Source organism: Lipotes vexillifer, unplaced genomic scaffold (assembly GCF_000442215.2).
Source record: "Lipotes vexillifer unplaced genomic scaffold, Lipotes_vexillifer_v1.1 scaffold397, whole genome shotgun sequence".
Taxonomy (NCBI): domain Eukaryota; kingdom Metazoa; phylum Chordata; class Mammalia; order Artiodactyla; family Lipotidae; genus Lipotes; species Lipotes vexillifer.
The window spans coordinates 850246-865396 of NW_006772681.1; the positions used below are offsets into that span (position 1 = coordinate 850246).

At 47.8% G+C, this 15151-nt stretch overlaps 1 protein-coding gene across 1 annotated transcript in view; it reads right to left on the reverse strand.

Annotated features, from left to right (window-relative positions):
• Window positions 1–10067, reverse strand: part of BPI (bactericidal permeability increasing protein) — a 29627-nt gene extending 19560 nt beyond the window's left edge. The window contains exons 1-5 of the mRNA XM_007447712.1: window positions 9885–10067; window positions 7263–7377; window positions 5874–6002; window positions 4228–4389; window positions 2655–2718 (exon numbers count right to left, since the gene is read on the reverse strand). Coding sequence (XP_007447774.1) covers window positions 2655–2718; window positions 4228–4389; window positions 5874–6002; window positions 7263–7377; window positions 9885–10014 — 600 coding nt within the window. The 5' untranslated portion in view covers window positions 10015–10067. The remainder of the gene's footprint in view (window positions 1–2654; window positions 2719–4227; window positions 4390–5873; window positions 6003–7262; window positions 7378–9884) is intronic.
• Window positions 10068–15151: the final 5084 nt, after the last annotated feature.

The window sequence follows — 15151 nt, forward strand, 5'->3', positions numbered from 1 at the left end:
CTCCCCTCATACTATTACTTAATTACAAAGACGGGTGAGTTATGGTTGAGCCAGGCTGGTGGGCAGCCTTCACTATTTTAGTAATCCTTACAATGGCTTGGTGAAGAAGGTATCAATGTTCCCATTTTACAGACGGTGAAACTGAGGTTCAGAAAAGTCAAGTGATTTGCTCAACATCACACAGCTAAGCCCTGGAGCCAGAATCAAAACGCAGAGACTGTGACTCTAAAACCTGTTTTATAATCTCCTCTGTTATGCATTTTGACCCCCAGGCATGGATTTTTTTTTTTTTTTTTTTAACTTTTGACAGAGTGCCTTCAGATAGATGATCTCATTTGACGGATGTCTCCCTACCCATGTTGTCAGTGCCTTTCACTGGGAGTCCAAGGTCTCCCACCTGGAAGGCTGCACAAGCCTCCTCAGTGTCCCCGAGATTCCTGCCCCTGCTCTTGGTCTTTCCAGCCGTTCTCACTGCAGACAGAGAAGTTGTTCTAAAGCACAGATCTGGCCAGGTCACCCCTTTGCCTAAAACCTTCAATGGCTCCCCATTGCCCTTTGAGAAAACTCAAGCTCACTTGTCTTGGGCGACAGGCTCAGGGGTTTCCTGGAGACTGACAGTTTATTAATGGAAAACTAGCCCAAGGAATGGCCCCTTTTCTTAGCTGAAGAGGTTGGCTTGTGTGGGGCGGGGGTTAGGGTGAAGGTAGGCTTGGGAAGCTCTGGTCCATGTCTGTCTTTTGTACCAGTTCCAGCCTCAGGACATAGTTTGACCACACTCTAGTCTAGCAGCTTCATCAGCTGCACGTTTTCTGGGTGGGTATTGCTACCAAGGGGGTTTGGGGTTGGGGGATGGGGAAGGAGGCTGGAGGGCTATGAGGAGAGGGGCTCAGTGTGAGAGAATGGTAGTTTCTCTGCAGGGAAGAATGATGGGGGAAGAGCAGAGGTGGTCCAAGCATGGGGGAGTTTGCTGTGGGTGTGTCACATGACCCTTTCTTAGTTTCTCACTGGATCCCCAGGAGAATTGACATGACTGATTTTTAGAGCTGGACATGTGCTTTCCAAGGGCTGTGGGGGACTGCTGAAGAGGTCTGGGTGAGAGCAGAGATAAACCCACACACATATGGTCACCTTATCTTTGACAAAGGAGGCAAGAATATACAACAGAGAAAAGACAACCTCTTCAATAAGTGGTGCAGGGAAAACTGGACAGCTAAATGTAAAAGAATGAAATTAGAACACTTCCTAACACCATACACAAAAATAAACTCAAAATGGTTTAAAGACTAAATGTAAGGCCAGACACTATAAATCCTTCAGAGGAAAAAATAGGCAGAACACTCCATGACATAAATCACAGCAAGACCCTTTTTTGACCCACCTCCTAGAGTAATGGAAATAAAATAAAAAAGAAACAAGTGGGACCTAATGAAACTTAAAAGCTTTTGCACAGCAAAGGAAACCATAAACAAGACAAAAAGACAGCCCCCAGAATGGGAGAAAATATTTGCAAATGAAGCAACTGACAAAGGATTAATCTCCAAAATATACAAGCAGCTCATGCAGCTCAATATCAAAAAACCAAACAACCCAATCCAAAAATGGGTGGAAGACCTAAATAGACATTTCTCCAAAGTATACATACAGATTGCCAACAAACACATGAAAAGATTCTCAACATCATTAATCATTAGAGAAATGCAAATCAAAACCACGATGAGGTATCATCTCACACCAGTCAGAATGGCCATCATGAAAAAAATCTAGAAACAACAAATGCTGGAGAGGGTGTGGAGAAAAGGAACCCTCCTGCACTGCTGGTAGAAATGTAAATTGATACAGCCACTATGGAGAACAGTATGGACGTTCCTTAAAAAACTGAAAATAGAATTACCATATGACCTAGCAATCCCACTACTGGGCATATGCCCTGAGAAAACCATAATTCAAAAAGATATATGTCCCACAATATTCATTGCAGCACTATTTACAATAGCCAGGACATAGAAGCAACCTAAATGTCCATCGACAGATGAATGGATAAAGATGTGGCACGTATATACAAGGGAACTCAGCCATAAAAAGGAACGAAATTGAGTTATTTGTAGTGAGGTGGATGGACCTAGAGTCTGTCATACAGAGTGAAGTAAGTCAGAAAGAGAAAAACAAATAACACACATACGTGGAATCTAAAAAACTGGTGCTGATGAACCTAGTTGCAGGGCAGGAATAAAGACACAGACATAGAGAACGGACTTGAGGACACAGGGGGCGAAGGGGAAGCTCTGACGAAGTGCGAGAGTAGCAGCGACATATATACACTACCAGATGTGAAATGGATGGCTAGTGGGAAGCTGCTGCATAGCACAGGGAGATCAGCTCGGTGCTTTGTGACGACCTAGAGGGGTGGGATAGGGAGGCTGGGAGGGAGGCTTAAGAAGGAGGGGATATGGGGATACATGTATACGTATAGCTGATTCACTTTGTTGTACAACAGAAACTAACACAACATTGTAAAGCAATTATACACCGATAAAGATATATATAAAAAAAAAGAGGTCTGGGTGAGAGCGGAAGTGTCCAGCGATGCGTGAGGTATATGGACGCAGAAGGCCCCACCCGTTCTGACAGGAGGTGAGAATCTGAGCCCCTCGTACCTTGCGGTTCATGCTGTTTCGGAGCGAAGACTCGATTTTTTTATGGAAGAGCTGGATCAGCCACCTGGAGATTGACACGTGGGGACATGCATGAGGCTTCCCAGATGTCCCTGGGATGCATTCCGAAGGCTGCCTCGTCTGGGAAGCCTTCCCCCCTTTTCCAAATAAACCTAAACTCCCTCATCCCTGGGCCCCAACTCTGTGCACCCCCATCAGACACTTCTTCCCCTGTGTGCAGTGACCTGTTTCTGAGGTTATTTCTTCAATAGGTGCACGGCTGGACCCCCATCCCATCTCAGCCTCATTCCTCACCACTCCCTCTCTCTGTACTCCAGCCACACTGCTTTGCCGTATCCTCCTGCGTCCTGTGCTTCCTCTTACCATAGGGCCTTTGCACATGCTGTTCGCTCTGCTTAAAACACCCATTGTCCCCAAGTTAATTAACTCCTACTTATTCTTTTCATCTCAAATTGAAATGTCATTTCATCAAAGAAAATGAAATGGCCAGCCCCCAGACTAGGTCAGATCCTCCAGTTCTATGTGTTCATCTCACTTTGTACCTCTTTTTCTCAGTTCTTATTGTGAGCCATTCATTAATGCAATGATTTGATTAATGTTTGTCTTCCCCACAGGCTGGAAGCTTCAAAAGAGCAGGGACTGTGTAGCTAAGACTCTGGGGCCAGCAAGTCCTGGGCTGAATCCCAATCCCTTCTCAATACTCACTAGGTATGAAAACTCAGTTTATTTCCTATTCTTTCTGTCTTGTCTCCTCTGAATAGGGGGTAATAATTGACTAACTGCACAGAGTCATTGTGTGGATTGAATGAGATAAGGAACATGCTTGAAACAGTGCCAGGCATGCAGTAAGTCTCCAATCGCTGTTAGCAAGGCCAAATTTTTAGTGACCACGGCTATTTCCTGAGCACAATGCACGAGCCTGGTGCACAGCAGATTCTTAGTCGATATTCGTTGGATGGATGGAGAGATGAATGCTTGCAGGCTTGTGGTAAGGACTGTATAACTTGGTGCACTTAAAGTGTTTAGTGCACAGCCTGGAGCATAAGTGCTCAGTAAAGTTTGCTGAATGAATATTGAATGAGCGAGTGACTCTTCAAGGCAGGGATGTTGTGTGTTCCATCTGTAGACCCCTCTCCCCTTACACCTGAGGCCTGGCATAGAAGTGGCATTTGGGATGTGTTTTCTGAATACAAGAATAATTAGGACAGGGGCTTCCCTGGTGGCGCAGTGGTTAAGAATCCACCTGCCAATGCAGGGGACACAGGTTTGAGCCCTGGTCCGGGAAGATCCCACATGCCGCGGAGCAAGTGAGCCCGTGCGCCACAACTACTGAAGTCCGCGCGCCTAGAGCCCGTGCTCTGCAACAAGAGAAGCCACGGCAATGAGAAGCCCGTGCACCGCAGCTGAGTAGCCCCCGCTCGCCACAACTAGAGAGAGCCCATGCGCAGCAACGAAGACCCAACACAGCCAAAAGTAAATAAATAAATTTATATAAAAAAAGAATAACTAGGACAATCCTGTCCCTCCTCCCATTCACAGCCCCAGGAGATCATACCCCAGGCTGCTGCCGGAGATGCGTACGCGGACACTGTTGATGTGGCTGCTGCAGCTGGAGCAGGTGACTGTGGCGTGGCCCGAGGTGGGGTCATAACCCAGCTTGAGACCAGCCGAAATGGAGATTCCCGTCACACTCAGGTCAAAGTTGCCGCTGACTTTGCTGAAGGAAAACAGAAAGAAAAGACTTGGAGCAAGCATTTTCCTCTCGCTGCCATTCAGACTTCACACCAATGCTGGAAGGCAGGTTTTACTATTATCTCCACTCTGGGTGAGGAGATGGAGTTCAGAGAGGGAAGGAAGCTTGCCCAAGATCACACAGCAGCTGAGTGAAAGAGCCAGGATTCCAACCCGAAGTTTGAACCCATGTCTGCCTGGCAGAACCCTGCTCTTACCCACTGCCTCAGCCTCTGCCTGTGTGCTGTGTGGCACTGAGAGTGTTTGTCAACCTCTCTGAGCTTCAGTTTCCTTACCCAGACCCTGGACTAGCAGTGGGACACCAGCTTTGCCACCAGAAAGCTGAGTTTGGGGGACCAATGACTTTAATTAATGCCCTCATTCATTAAATGGGATTAATAACTCCTCCCTCGGGGATGAAATGTATGTGGGATAAGACAGTGAGTGTGAATGTAGTTTGTCACCTCTTCTATAATGTGAGGAAGTATTGATATCATTTTTGTGTGTGTGTGTGATCAGTAGTGAAATGATCGATGTGAAAGAGCCCAAGTGAAGAAATAAGCAATTCTTGTTGTGGGGAATGGACACACCCAGCAGTCCTTGTAACAGAAGGCAGACTCACGCCCCTCTCCTCACCAAAGTGTCTGTTTTCTCCCTGGATTCACCACAGAGGAGAAGCTGATAAACTGACAGGTCAGTCTGAGCCACTGTCACTGCTGCACAGAGTCACTGCAGTGAGGGCCCAATATTTAGATTCAGAGCTGTAGTTTGGATGATCTGCCCCAATTTTCACCCCTCCCTGCACCCATACCCTCACCATTGCCTACCTTGGGGGGATATGTGTGTATTTCCATGCTCCTGACCTTGGACTTGACCACATGACTTGCTTTGGCCAATGGCATATGAATAGAAGTGACCATGGGCCAGTTCAATCCCCCCCAGGCCTTAAGGGGACCTGCATGTTTCTGGTTGCCCTTTTTGCACCTCCACCATCACTAAATATGCTCTGGGTAGCCCACTGGTCCAGGGAGGAGGAGATACCTGTGTAGCACGGCTACCTCAGCTGAGGTCAACCTACATCAGGGAACCCCAGCCAACACATAGATAGGTAAGTGATGATATATGACTTGTTTTAGGTCACTGAGTTTCGGTCACTGACGGTTTGTTACAGAGCGATAGCTAACTGGTAAAGGGGTAAACTAAAGGTCCCACTTAGCCTTCCATCCTAAGCCACATGCACCAACTCAGCCTTGCCCGTGCCCTGCATTGAGATGTGGGAAAATTCTCAGCTATTAACCAAGGGTTATGTTGAAAATTCTTCTGTGAAAAGATCCCCCAGGAACTCTGAGGGGGCAAATGGTAATGGGCCAGGCAAAAATTGGGCATTCTTGAGACCTGGGCTCTCATCTCCTCCAAATATCACCAAGAGCTCACCCACACACTCAACAAACACTCAGCTTGGACACGCACATGAAATTCTTTCGTGCCTTCCATTTTCCACTCATCTTGATACTGGCATCTTTGATGGAGAGATCAAGGTTTTGATTAGGCAACGGTCTTATCTGGGAATTGGGAAGCTTGAATCCATGAATAACCAAGCTGCAAAGAAGAAATGATCAGTTAGTCTCTAAGTGTCCCCCCAAGGACTCAGTCAATGGTCAGTGCAGACTCATTCCCCTCCATCCTGGCCCTTTACCCAGTTATTCCGAAAGAACCCAGAAGCTATGAGAGCAGCCTGGGGAGCTCTGTGGTTAGGCTTTGAAGTCAGACAAATCTGCATTTGAACCCTGCTCTTCAGTTTACGGCTGTGTGACCCCGGGCACATCACTTAATCATGCTGAGACTCAGTTTCCTCATGTTGTAAAATGAGCACAGTAACCTCTGTCTTGCAAGGTGTGTGATGATCAGTGAAGATTATCCCAGTGACTACAATTTCTGTAAAGGGTGGAATGTGTCTGCCTTTTTTTCACTATTGTAGCGTCGCCTGATGAGTCAGACACATAGTAGGTGCTCAAAAATATTTGTTGAATGAGTGAGTGCATAAAATTCTTTAGAGGACATTTATGGATTTCTCTCCCCAGCACCCATATCCCTCTCTTGTGATAACAGAACTGCCATTTTACTTTGGAGGAACCCTTCCCCACATCTAGTCCGTGTTGCTCCAAAGAAAGTTGACTTCACCGCCATCTTCAGGGGGTGGAGCTTGAGACTTGAGCACAAGCTCCTTCGTGTCTTCTATCCCCCTGGCCACAGTGATTGGTCCAGGAGTGTGTACATAACCTAAGACGGACCAATCAGAGTGAATCTTAGGAGTTTTGCTTGAGCTGTAAGGAGAAGGTGCCCTCCTCCCACAGGGCTGGGAGTGCTGAGAAGATGCTGGCGAGTGCTTCGCGGGGAGGCCCTACCCAAGAATTAGCCCTCCCGAGGGAAGCGGTGCTGAGAGGTGGCAGGAGAGAAACAGGGTCCAGTGACGTTTGAGCCTTCCTCAAGCTGAACCCGAAGACAGACAATTCCAGGGACCTGTGAGCCAATACCTTCTGGTTTAGGCCATTTTGGATTAGGTTTTCTGTCCTTGAAACCTCACCCCCACCCCTAATCCTAATTAACATGTGGGCTTGGCACAGAGTTTGGGGGTTCGTGACATCCCCGCAGGAGTCATGGTGAGTGCCTGAAAGACCGTTTGTGTGGTTTCCTCCACGTGCAGCTTGGGGGATTGGATCCCCTTGGGATGGTGTAAACATTAGCTTTGGGATCCTAATGTCTCTGAGTTTAGGAGTCTGTGGCTCTGTGAGTCTAGGTCTCGGTGGCCCCAACACACTACAGTCCTGCACACCGAGGACTAAGCTTGACGGACCTTACCTGTAGAAGCTATACGTCCCTTTCCCAAGGTACTTCATCTTAAAGCGTCCTGAGAAAGTGGGAACTGTGACCCTCTCCAACTCCTTCTGCAGAGTAGCCACTCCCTGCTGGCAGGCTGAGGGGAAAGAGCGGGGTCGGTGGTCAGAGGTGTGCAGCCTGTTCATGGCAGGGACGTTGGGATTGGAAAGATCTAAAGCAGGGCTCAAGTTAAGGTTTTTGTCAAGGGCCCCAGAGCAAATATTTTCTGCTTTGTGGGTCTTACTGTCTCTGTCACAACCACTCAGCTTTGCTTTTTATTGCACAAAAGCAGCCGTAGACAATACGTCAATGAATAGGTACGATTGCGTTCCAATAAAACTTTGATGGACACTGGAATTTGAATCTCATATCATTTTCACATGGTGTGAGATAGGATTCTTCTTTTTGATTTTTTCCAACTGTAAAAGCCATGCTTAGTTCCTGGGCCATGCAAAAACATGTGTTGGTCCAGATTTGGCCTATAGGCTGTCATTTGCCAACCCCTAGTTTAAAATATCACTCCCTCCAAATACCCAGTCATGCATCATGCGGGTGTTATTGAACATCTGCTCTGTGCTCTGCCCTCACAGATACTCTATCTCTCTGGCTTTCGGACTCTCTCGCCACAGGACCTTTGCATGTATCATTCCTTTTGCCTAGTAAACCCTTTCCTCTCATCTTCACCTGGTCGTTCTAGTCATCACTTCCTCTAGGAACTTTCTCTGACTCATCAGATGAGAGCGATCCCCCTTGTTATCATTCTCATGATGCTGTGGGCATCTCTTTTGGAGCTCCCATTACCGTTTGTAATTATGCATTTATTCATGTGATTTTTTTACTACTATCTCTCTTCCCTGCTAGATGTAAGCCCCCCAAGGTCAGTGGTAGACGTCACGGACGTCCCCTATCTTTACCACAGTGACTGGAACTTAATACCTGTTGGAGGAATGAATGAATGAATGTTCCAGGGTCAGGAATTCTGCCATCAGTTATTACGTGGTTAACAGCATCAAAAAACCAGTTAAAAGGCAAATATGTTAAATGAGAAGAGTAAGTAGTAGGATGAGGGATCCCAGGAGCCAGTTATTATATAACTGGCTCCTGGGATAATAATAATAATAGTGATAATAACAACAACAGTTATCAAGCTCTTACTCTGTTCCAGGCACAGTTCTGGGCTCTATACACGTATTAAGTTACTGAATCTGAACAATCCTGGGTAGTAGGTCCTGTTACGACTCCCCGTTCACAGATGAGGAAGCTGAGACTCAGAAAGGTGACCACACAGCTGGCAGGTGATGGAGGCAGGATTTGAATCCAGGCCTTCTGGTCCCAGAGCCTATGCCCTGGGATAGGCCTTCTGGGGGTTCAAAAGTAAACAATGCATAGATTGTCACTGCCCGGAGGGAAAAGAAAATGTGGGATGGCCACGATCTGTGGGTCTGCAGCGGCCAGGTCTTGAAGGGTCTCTAATGCCAAGCCCAAGACATCCACTGAGGGCACTAGGGAACCACTGAACAGTGTAAGTAAAGAGGGGGAATGGGCAGCTTTGCTGTATTTCACAACTCTCACTGGTTGCCGCATGGGGTGTGAGTAGAAGGGGGAACCGAGGCTGCTGTGACAGAACATGAAGACTTCTGGGCTTAAAGGCCGAGCCCAAGCCTCTGCTCTCTGGAAGACTTCAGGACCACCCCAGCTCTGGGTATAGAGCAGGGACATAATCCTTTCTCCTAGCTCATGGGGAGCCTTCCGTCTGCACCCCTGGGATTCAGAGGTGTCCCGCCTGGGCTGGGGTAGGAATTCAGGGGTGGGATACCAGGTCCCTTTGGTCCTGTCCTGATTCCCCAGGGGTCCACCGCGGCTGTGGTTCTGCCTTCCGGATCTGATTTCCCTAGCACTGGCTGTCCCGCACTGTTCTGCAGTTCATCTCTCTGCCACCGAGAGGCAGCACTGAGCAGCCCCACCCTGGTACATCTGACAAGGCCAGAGCTCAGATCCAGACCGCCCGCTTCCCAGTCCCTCCTCCAAGTTTGTCTGCTCATCTGTAAAGGTCGCTAGTAACAGTACGTCCTTTTAGCACAGCGCCTGGCACCGATCTGAGCAGGTCAGGGGGCTGCTTCATGCCAGTCTCTCCTCTGTCTGGGCCTGGATGCATGGCCTGGGGGACCCTCTCTGGGTCACCCAGATGGCTAGTGTGCACAATATGGCTGCCAAGCCCCTGCCCTGGGGGAGCGCCTCCCCACACTGAAGACTGAGCCAGGGACCTTGAGACAAAAATCAGGGCTGAGAACCAGCTTGGAAGGAAGTGAAAGGCCTGGAAGCCCGAGTTGGGTATTGCGTAGAGGGAGGGGACCATGAGGGACCTGAGCACTGGACTCAGAGTCCTCCAGACCAGGGCTCCAGTCCCGGTGCTGCCGCTTCCAGCCCTGTGACCTTGGGTAGCTCACCTTATCTCAGCTTCTTCATATGTAACACAGGGGTAAGAGGGCCTCCTTGGAGGAGCTGTGAGCAGGCCATACACTGGATTTAAAGGGCTGCACACAGCAGGTGCTCAGTCAGTGCTCCTCAGAGGTTGGAGGGGAGAAAAGGAAGGCATCCAGTTACCATAGTCCAGGCCCTTCTGGGTGATCCTGGCCACGACGCCGGGGCTGGTGGTCGCTGTCACAGCTGTGCCCAGGGCGGCCAGCACCGCCAGGGTCACACACCTCCAAGTGTCATCAGGGCCCCTGGCCATGTCTTCGTCCTGCAGAGCTGCCAAAACCTCGAGGCCTTGGAAGGGACCCAGGGACCTATAAATGAGGCAGCTGGGGAAGCGCAAGTCAGTGGAATGTAGAAAAGAGGAAGGAACACGAGCAGGGGCGGGAGAGGGGGCGGACGGCCGCCTGCCTGCGGTCCCCCACTACGGTCGGGGCCACAGTCCCAGAGCAGCCAGCAGTGGAGCCTGGGAGCCCTGTGTCTGTGTGTGGTGTGGTATGCTGTGTGTGCTTGTATGTGTGGTGTGCGGTGTGCGTAGGTTGAGGCTTCTGGCTCTGGTCATCATTCTCCTCCCTAAGCACCCCTTCTCCCTCCCTGAACCCCCACCCCAAGCCCTTTATCTAAGGACTTCCTGGAAGCTGGGTGGTAGGTACATCAGTGTTCATTATATTTTTCTTTCCTTTTTTAAAATGCTTTATTGAGGTACAGTTGACAAATAAAATTGTATACAGTTGGCCCTTGAACAACACAAGCTTGAACTGTGCAGCTGCACTTATATGGGGATTTTCTTCAATAAATACATGCTACAGCACTACACCATCTGTGGTTGGTTGAATCCACAGATGTGGAACCTCGGATATGGTGGAACCGCATATATGGAGGGCCGACTCTTAAGTTATACGTGGATTTTCGGCTGCTGTCGGGGGGTGGTCAGTGCCCCAACCTCTGCATTGTTCAAGGGTCTGGTGTACACTTAAAGTGTACAAGGTGATGATCTGATAAATGTGTACGTTGTCAAGTGACTTTCCCAACCACGCTAGTTAACTCATCCATCACCTCACGTAGTTATCATTCTGTGTATGTAGTGAGAGAATTGAAGATTTACTCTCTTAGCAAATCCCAAGTGTACAATAGAGTACTCTTAGCTATAGTCACCATGCTGTGCATTAGATCCCCAGAACTCATTCATTTTATAGCTGAAAATTATATTTGTCTTTCTATTTTTGATTTCCTTGATGTTTTCCACAGTAAAACATTTAAGGAAATAGAATATTTAGCATTTTCTTGTCCTGAGAGGCAAAAATGGTAATAATTAAATGCTTGAATTTTGGAGTCTGGTACCTTAACTGTGGTTTTAAATCTCAACTCTGCCACTCTGTGGTGGTTTGACCTTGGTCAAGCCCCTTGACCTCTCTGAACCTCAATTTCCTCTCTGTAAAGTGGGGATAAATTTAAACCATGTAAAGCACCTAGCACAACACCCCTGCATAATAAGCCCACAAATGGTAGCCATTAATGTCACGCTGGCTTTAAAAGTAATCCATGTTCATTGACCAAAATTTGAGAAAGAACTCCAAAAATAAAAATTACCTGCAATCTCTAATTCCAGAGAGGACAAGCAGAAGTGTATTTTAGAGCATTTCTCACCCCTCTCCCCACTTTTGGTTAAGTGTAGATAGAGAGTGTTTTTCAACGAAGAAATACGGGATCACACTGATCAGTTCTGTAAAGTTCCCTTTCTTCAATGAACAGTATGTAGGGTTCTGTCTCCTTCTACATGCACTGCACGGTATTTCATTGCTTCCTCATCCCACAGTTTTCTTCACCAAGATTTTGTTTTTATTCCTTTTTACCGCTCCTTTGACAGATGTGGAAGCTGAGGGTTCGAGAGGGGAAGTGTTCTTCCCACAGTCAGGCAGCTAGCTGCTAGCAGAGCTGGGATGCAAACGCAGATGCATCCCACACCATCCTGAGTCCTTCAGTGTCTTGGGGGTTGAGGGGGGCGGTGACCAGCACATACTCCCCATCTCCACACCAGCTTTCCAGAAGGATCTCTGTCTGCTCTGCCCCTGCCCCTCCCTTTGCAGCAGCCTCAGGCCCAGTGTGGGCGGGAATCCCGCTGGGCAGCCACACCATCTCCATGGTGATTAGAGGAGGGGCGGGGCTGCTAAGGGGGAGGATGGCTTCTTTTCCGCTGAGTCCTCATCAGCCCCCTGGTGCCCTGTCTCCCCGACTCTGATTTGATGAAAGCCTAATGAAGCCCATTGAGCCAGGAGGACATGAGACCTCCTGAGTTTGTTTGTTTTTTTTTTCCTTTCTTCTCTTCCTCTGTATCCAAAAGGGTCTCCCTTCCTGCCCCAACCTGCCACAACAAGAATCCTTCTGGCTTGCTTAAGAATGAAAACAGTGACCACGCACAGAGCATCTAGTATGTGGCAGACACTTTACATATATTGTCTCCAAGCCTAAAAACAACCTGTGAGGGTGGGATGGTTATTCTCCATTTTGGAGTTGAGGAAATTGAGTCACAGAGCGATTATGTCCCTATCAAGGTCACACTGCCTTTCATGGAGAGAAGAATTCTCCCCTCTAGCTTTCCAAGAGGATTTGTCACCCTGGGTCCTCACCCTAGCTCTACCGTCCTGGGCCCCCAGACTCACATGTCTGTATCTGTACAAGGAAGATAGATGCCAAAACACATAGATCCATGACTTGTCAGAAAATGAGATTTTTGAAGAGTTATCTCACACAGTTTTGAACACCTGCAGCTCTAACTGTCCCAAATTCCTGAGTCCCCTGGGTCCAGGCAGATGTTGCATCTGTGAGGGTGACAGGAAACAAGTATTAAGAGGAAACTCACATGACGATGACTTACACTGCCACTATATCAGATTCTTAAAAACAACTGGCAAGTTTTTGAAGCAGCCAGCCGCACTGGCTTCCCTCTGATGCTCCTGATCAGTCAAATCCAGATGAGTCCATCAGCGACCCTCTGGCCTCCTTTTCAGCTCTGCCACCGGCCATGGAGGTGTCCTACTGCTTCAGGCCTGACTCTCTACTCGGTATGAGCGACAATGTCTTCAACCCAAGGAATAGAAATCCCCAGCTCACGTTAGCTTCAACAATAAACACATATAATATCTCAGAGACAAAGTCCAAAGAGAGGGCAGGTTTGAGGTTCTGATTAATTCAACAGCTAACAGGACTTCCCAGGGGTCCAGTGGTTAAGACTCTGTGCTTCCACTGAAGCGGGTGTGGGTTTGATCCCTGGTTGGGGAACTAAGATCCCACATGCCTGCAGCCAAGAAAAACAAAAACAAACAAATTTGCAATAAAAATGGGAGTTAAAAAAAAAATTCAACAGCTAACAGACATTTACCATCTCTCCACACCTGTCTGCTCTGCCATCCTAGTGTCTCAGATTTACCCTCACACTGGCTTCTTTCATGGTTGTGTGAAATCAAATTCACATTTAATGGCAAGACAAGAAAATTTAAACGTAAAAACTCTTCTCTGGGGGCTTCCCTGGTGGCGCAGTGGTTGAGAGTCCGCCTGCCGATGCAGGGGGACACGGGTTCGTGCCCCGGTCCGGGAAGATCCCACGTGCCGCGGAGCAGCTGGGCCCGTGAGCCATGGCCGCTGAGCCTGCGCGTCGGAGCCTGTGCTCCACAACGGGAGAGGCCACAGCAGTGAGAGGCCCGCGTACCACAAAAAAAAAAAAAAATTTTCTCTGCCCTTTGGCCTCCTCTCTCCCCTCTACTGTTCATTGCATTAGGCATTGACCGAAACTTCCCTGTTGGCAGAAATACCTGCTCAACCCTAAAGAACCACATACTCCTAGCATCACCAAGAGAACTCCTTAAAGATAACATTCCTTCTTGATCTTGTAAGGGGATCACATGGCCCATCACCTTGTACTTGCATATCTGAATTGTGTAAAATGTCAATAATATGTCATCTAACGTACAGCCCTCTGTCTCAAAAAACTTATGTAACTGTGTTTTGACTTCTAATGGGTGGAACAGTTCTCAGAGCTTTCTGAGATGCTGTTCCTGAGGTTTTTTTTTTTTTCGTTTTTTCGTTTTGTTTTGTTTTAGATTGAAACAATACAAGCTTTATTCAGTGGCCAGAGAATGGAGAAGCAGGAACTAAGTTCACAGATTAACTTCTCCAGTTCCTGGGTTATAATCCTCAACTTGGTGTGAATGAAATTTTTCATTTCTTTCTTAGATATACTGATTAATTTTTAATTGACAGTTGCAAGATGGTTGCAGCAGCTCCAGCCATTGCGTCTGAACAGGCTTATTCCAATGTCTCCTCCTCCTTGTCCTCCTCTTCTTCTTCTTCCTCCTCATTTTTGGTCTTTTTATCATTACTGTAAAATACTTCAAACATATAGATAAGAATAGACTACCCAGGTTTATAAAATCTTAACATTATGCCACATTTACTTCTTATAGTTTCTTTTAGTTCTATGAATTGTAATGCATATATAGCTATGTGTATGTAACCAGGATCACAATAAGAATATAGAAAAATTCTGTCATCCACTCAAATTCTCTCCTGCTATCCCAACTCAACATGGCTTAAATCATAGGAAACTGTATTACCTCAGCAGGAGTTTAGAGGTGGGATGGGTCAAGAGTGGTTAATTTGGGGGCTGGCTCTGTCCATCTTTCTAATCCGTGCTCCTTAGGATGTCGAATTTTTCCAGAGGAAAGTCCATTGGGCTTGGAGCCCTGGGTTCATAGTTCCAGCCAGGCTACCTGCTCTGGTCAAGTTATTTGACCCTTCTGAAATTTGGGTTCCTCATTTAAATATGGGGAAACAATGCCCATCATGGGGGTTGCTCTGAGGATTAAATGAGATAACAGGTGTGGATCAATTTGCATGGAGAAGGTGCTCAACAAATAGTCATAGCTTAAACTTCATGGCTAGCTGGCTGGAGAGTTCTGGAGCCCCCAGGAAAACACACTAGGGTCACAACATACTGAGGTCCTCGGGTCTTTGGGTTTGGGCTGGACACGTGTAGAGGGAGAGGAATCCAGGGCTCCCATGGCCTCTGTGAGCCGCCACTCCTCGGCCAGGCGCTCTGCGGAGGAACACCCGCTCCCAGCACAGCAAGGCAGTTAGGAGCGGAAGCTGAAACCTCACTGATCTGGGTACAGATTCCAGCTTGCCACTTACTCACTCTGTGAATTTGACCTTGTCACTTAACCTTGCTGAACCTGTTTCCTCGTTTGTCCCGCACACTCCATCCTCAGGGGCAGCTCTTCAGCAGGCCTCGATGCTCAGCTGTGACCATGAGGTCATCCTTGCGGTCAGTGGAGGCCCCATAAACTTCTCCCTCCCCCTCAGCCCCTGGTCCTCCAGCTCTTTCCCTCCTTGTCCCCACT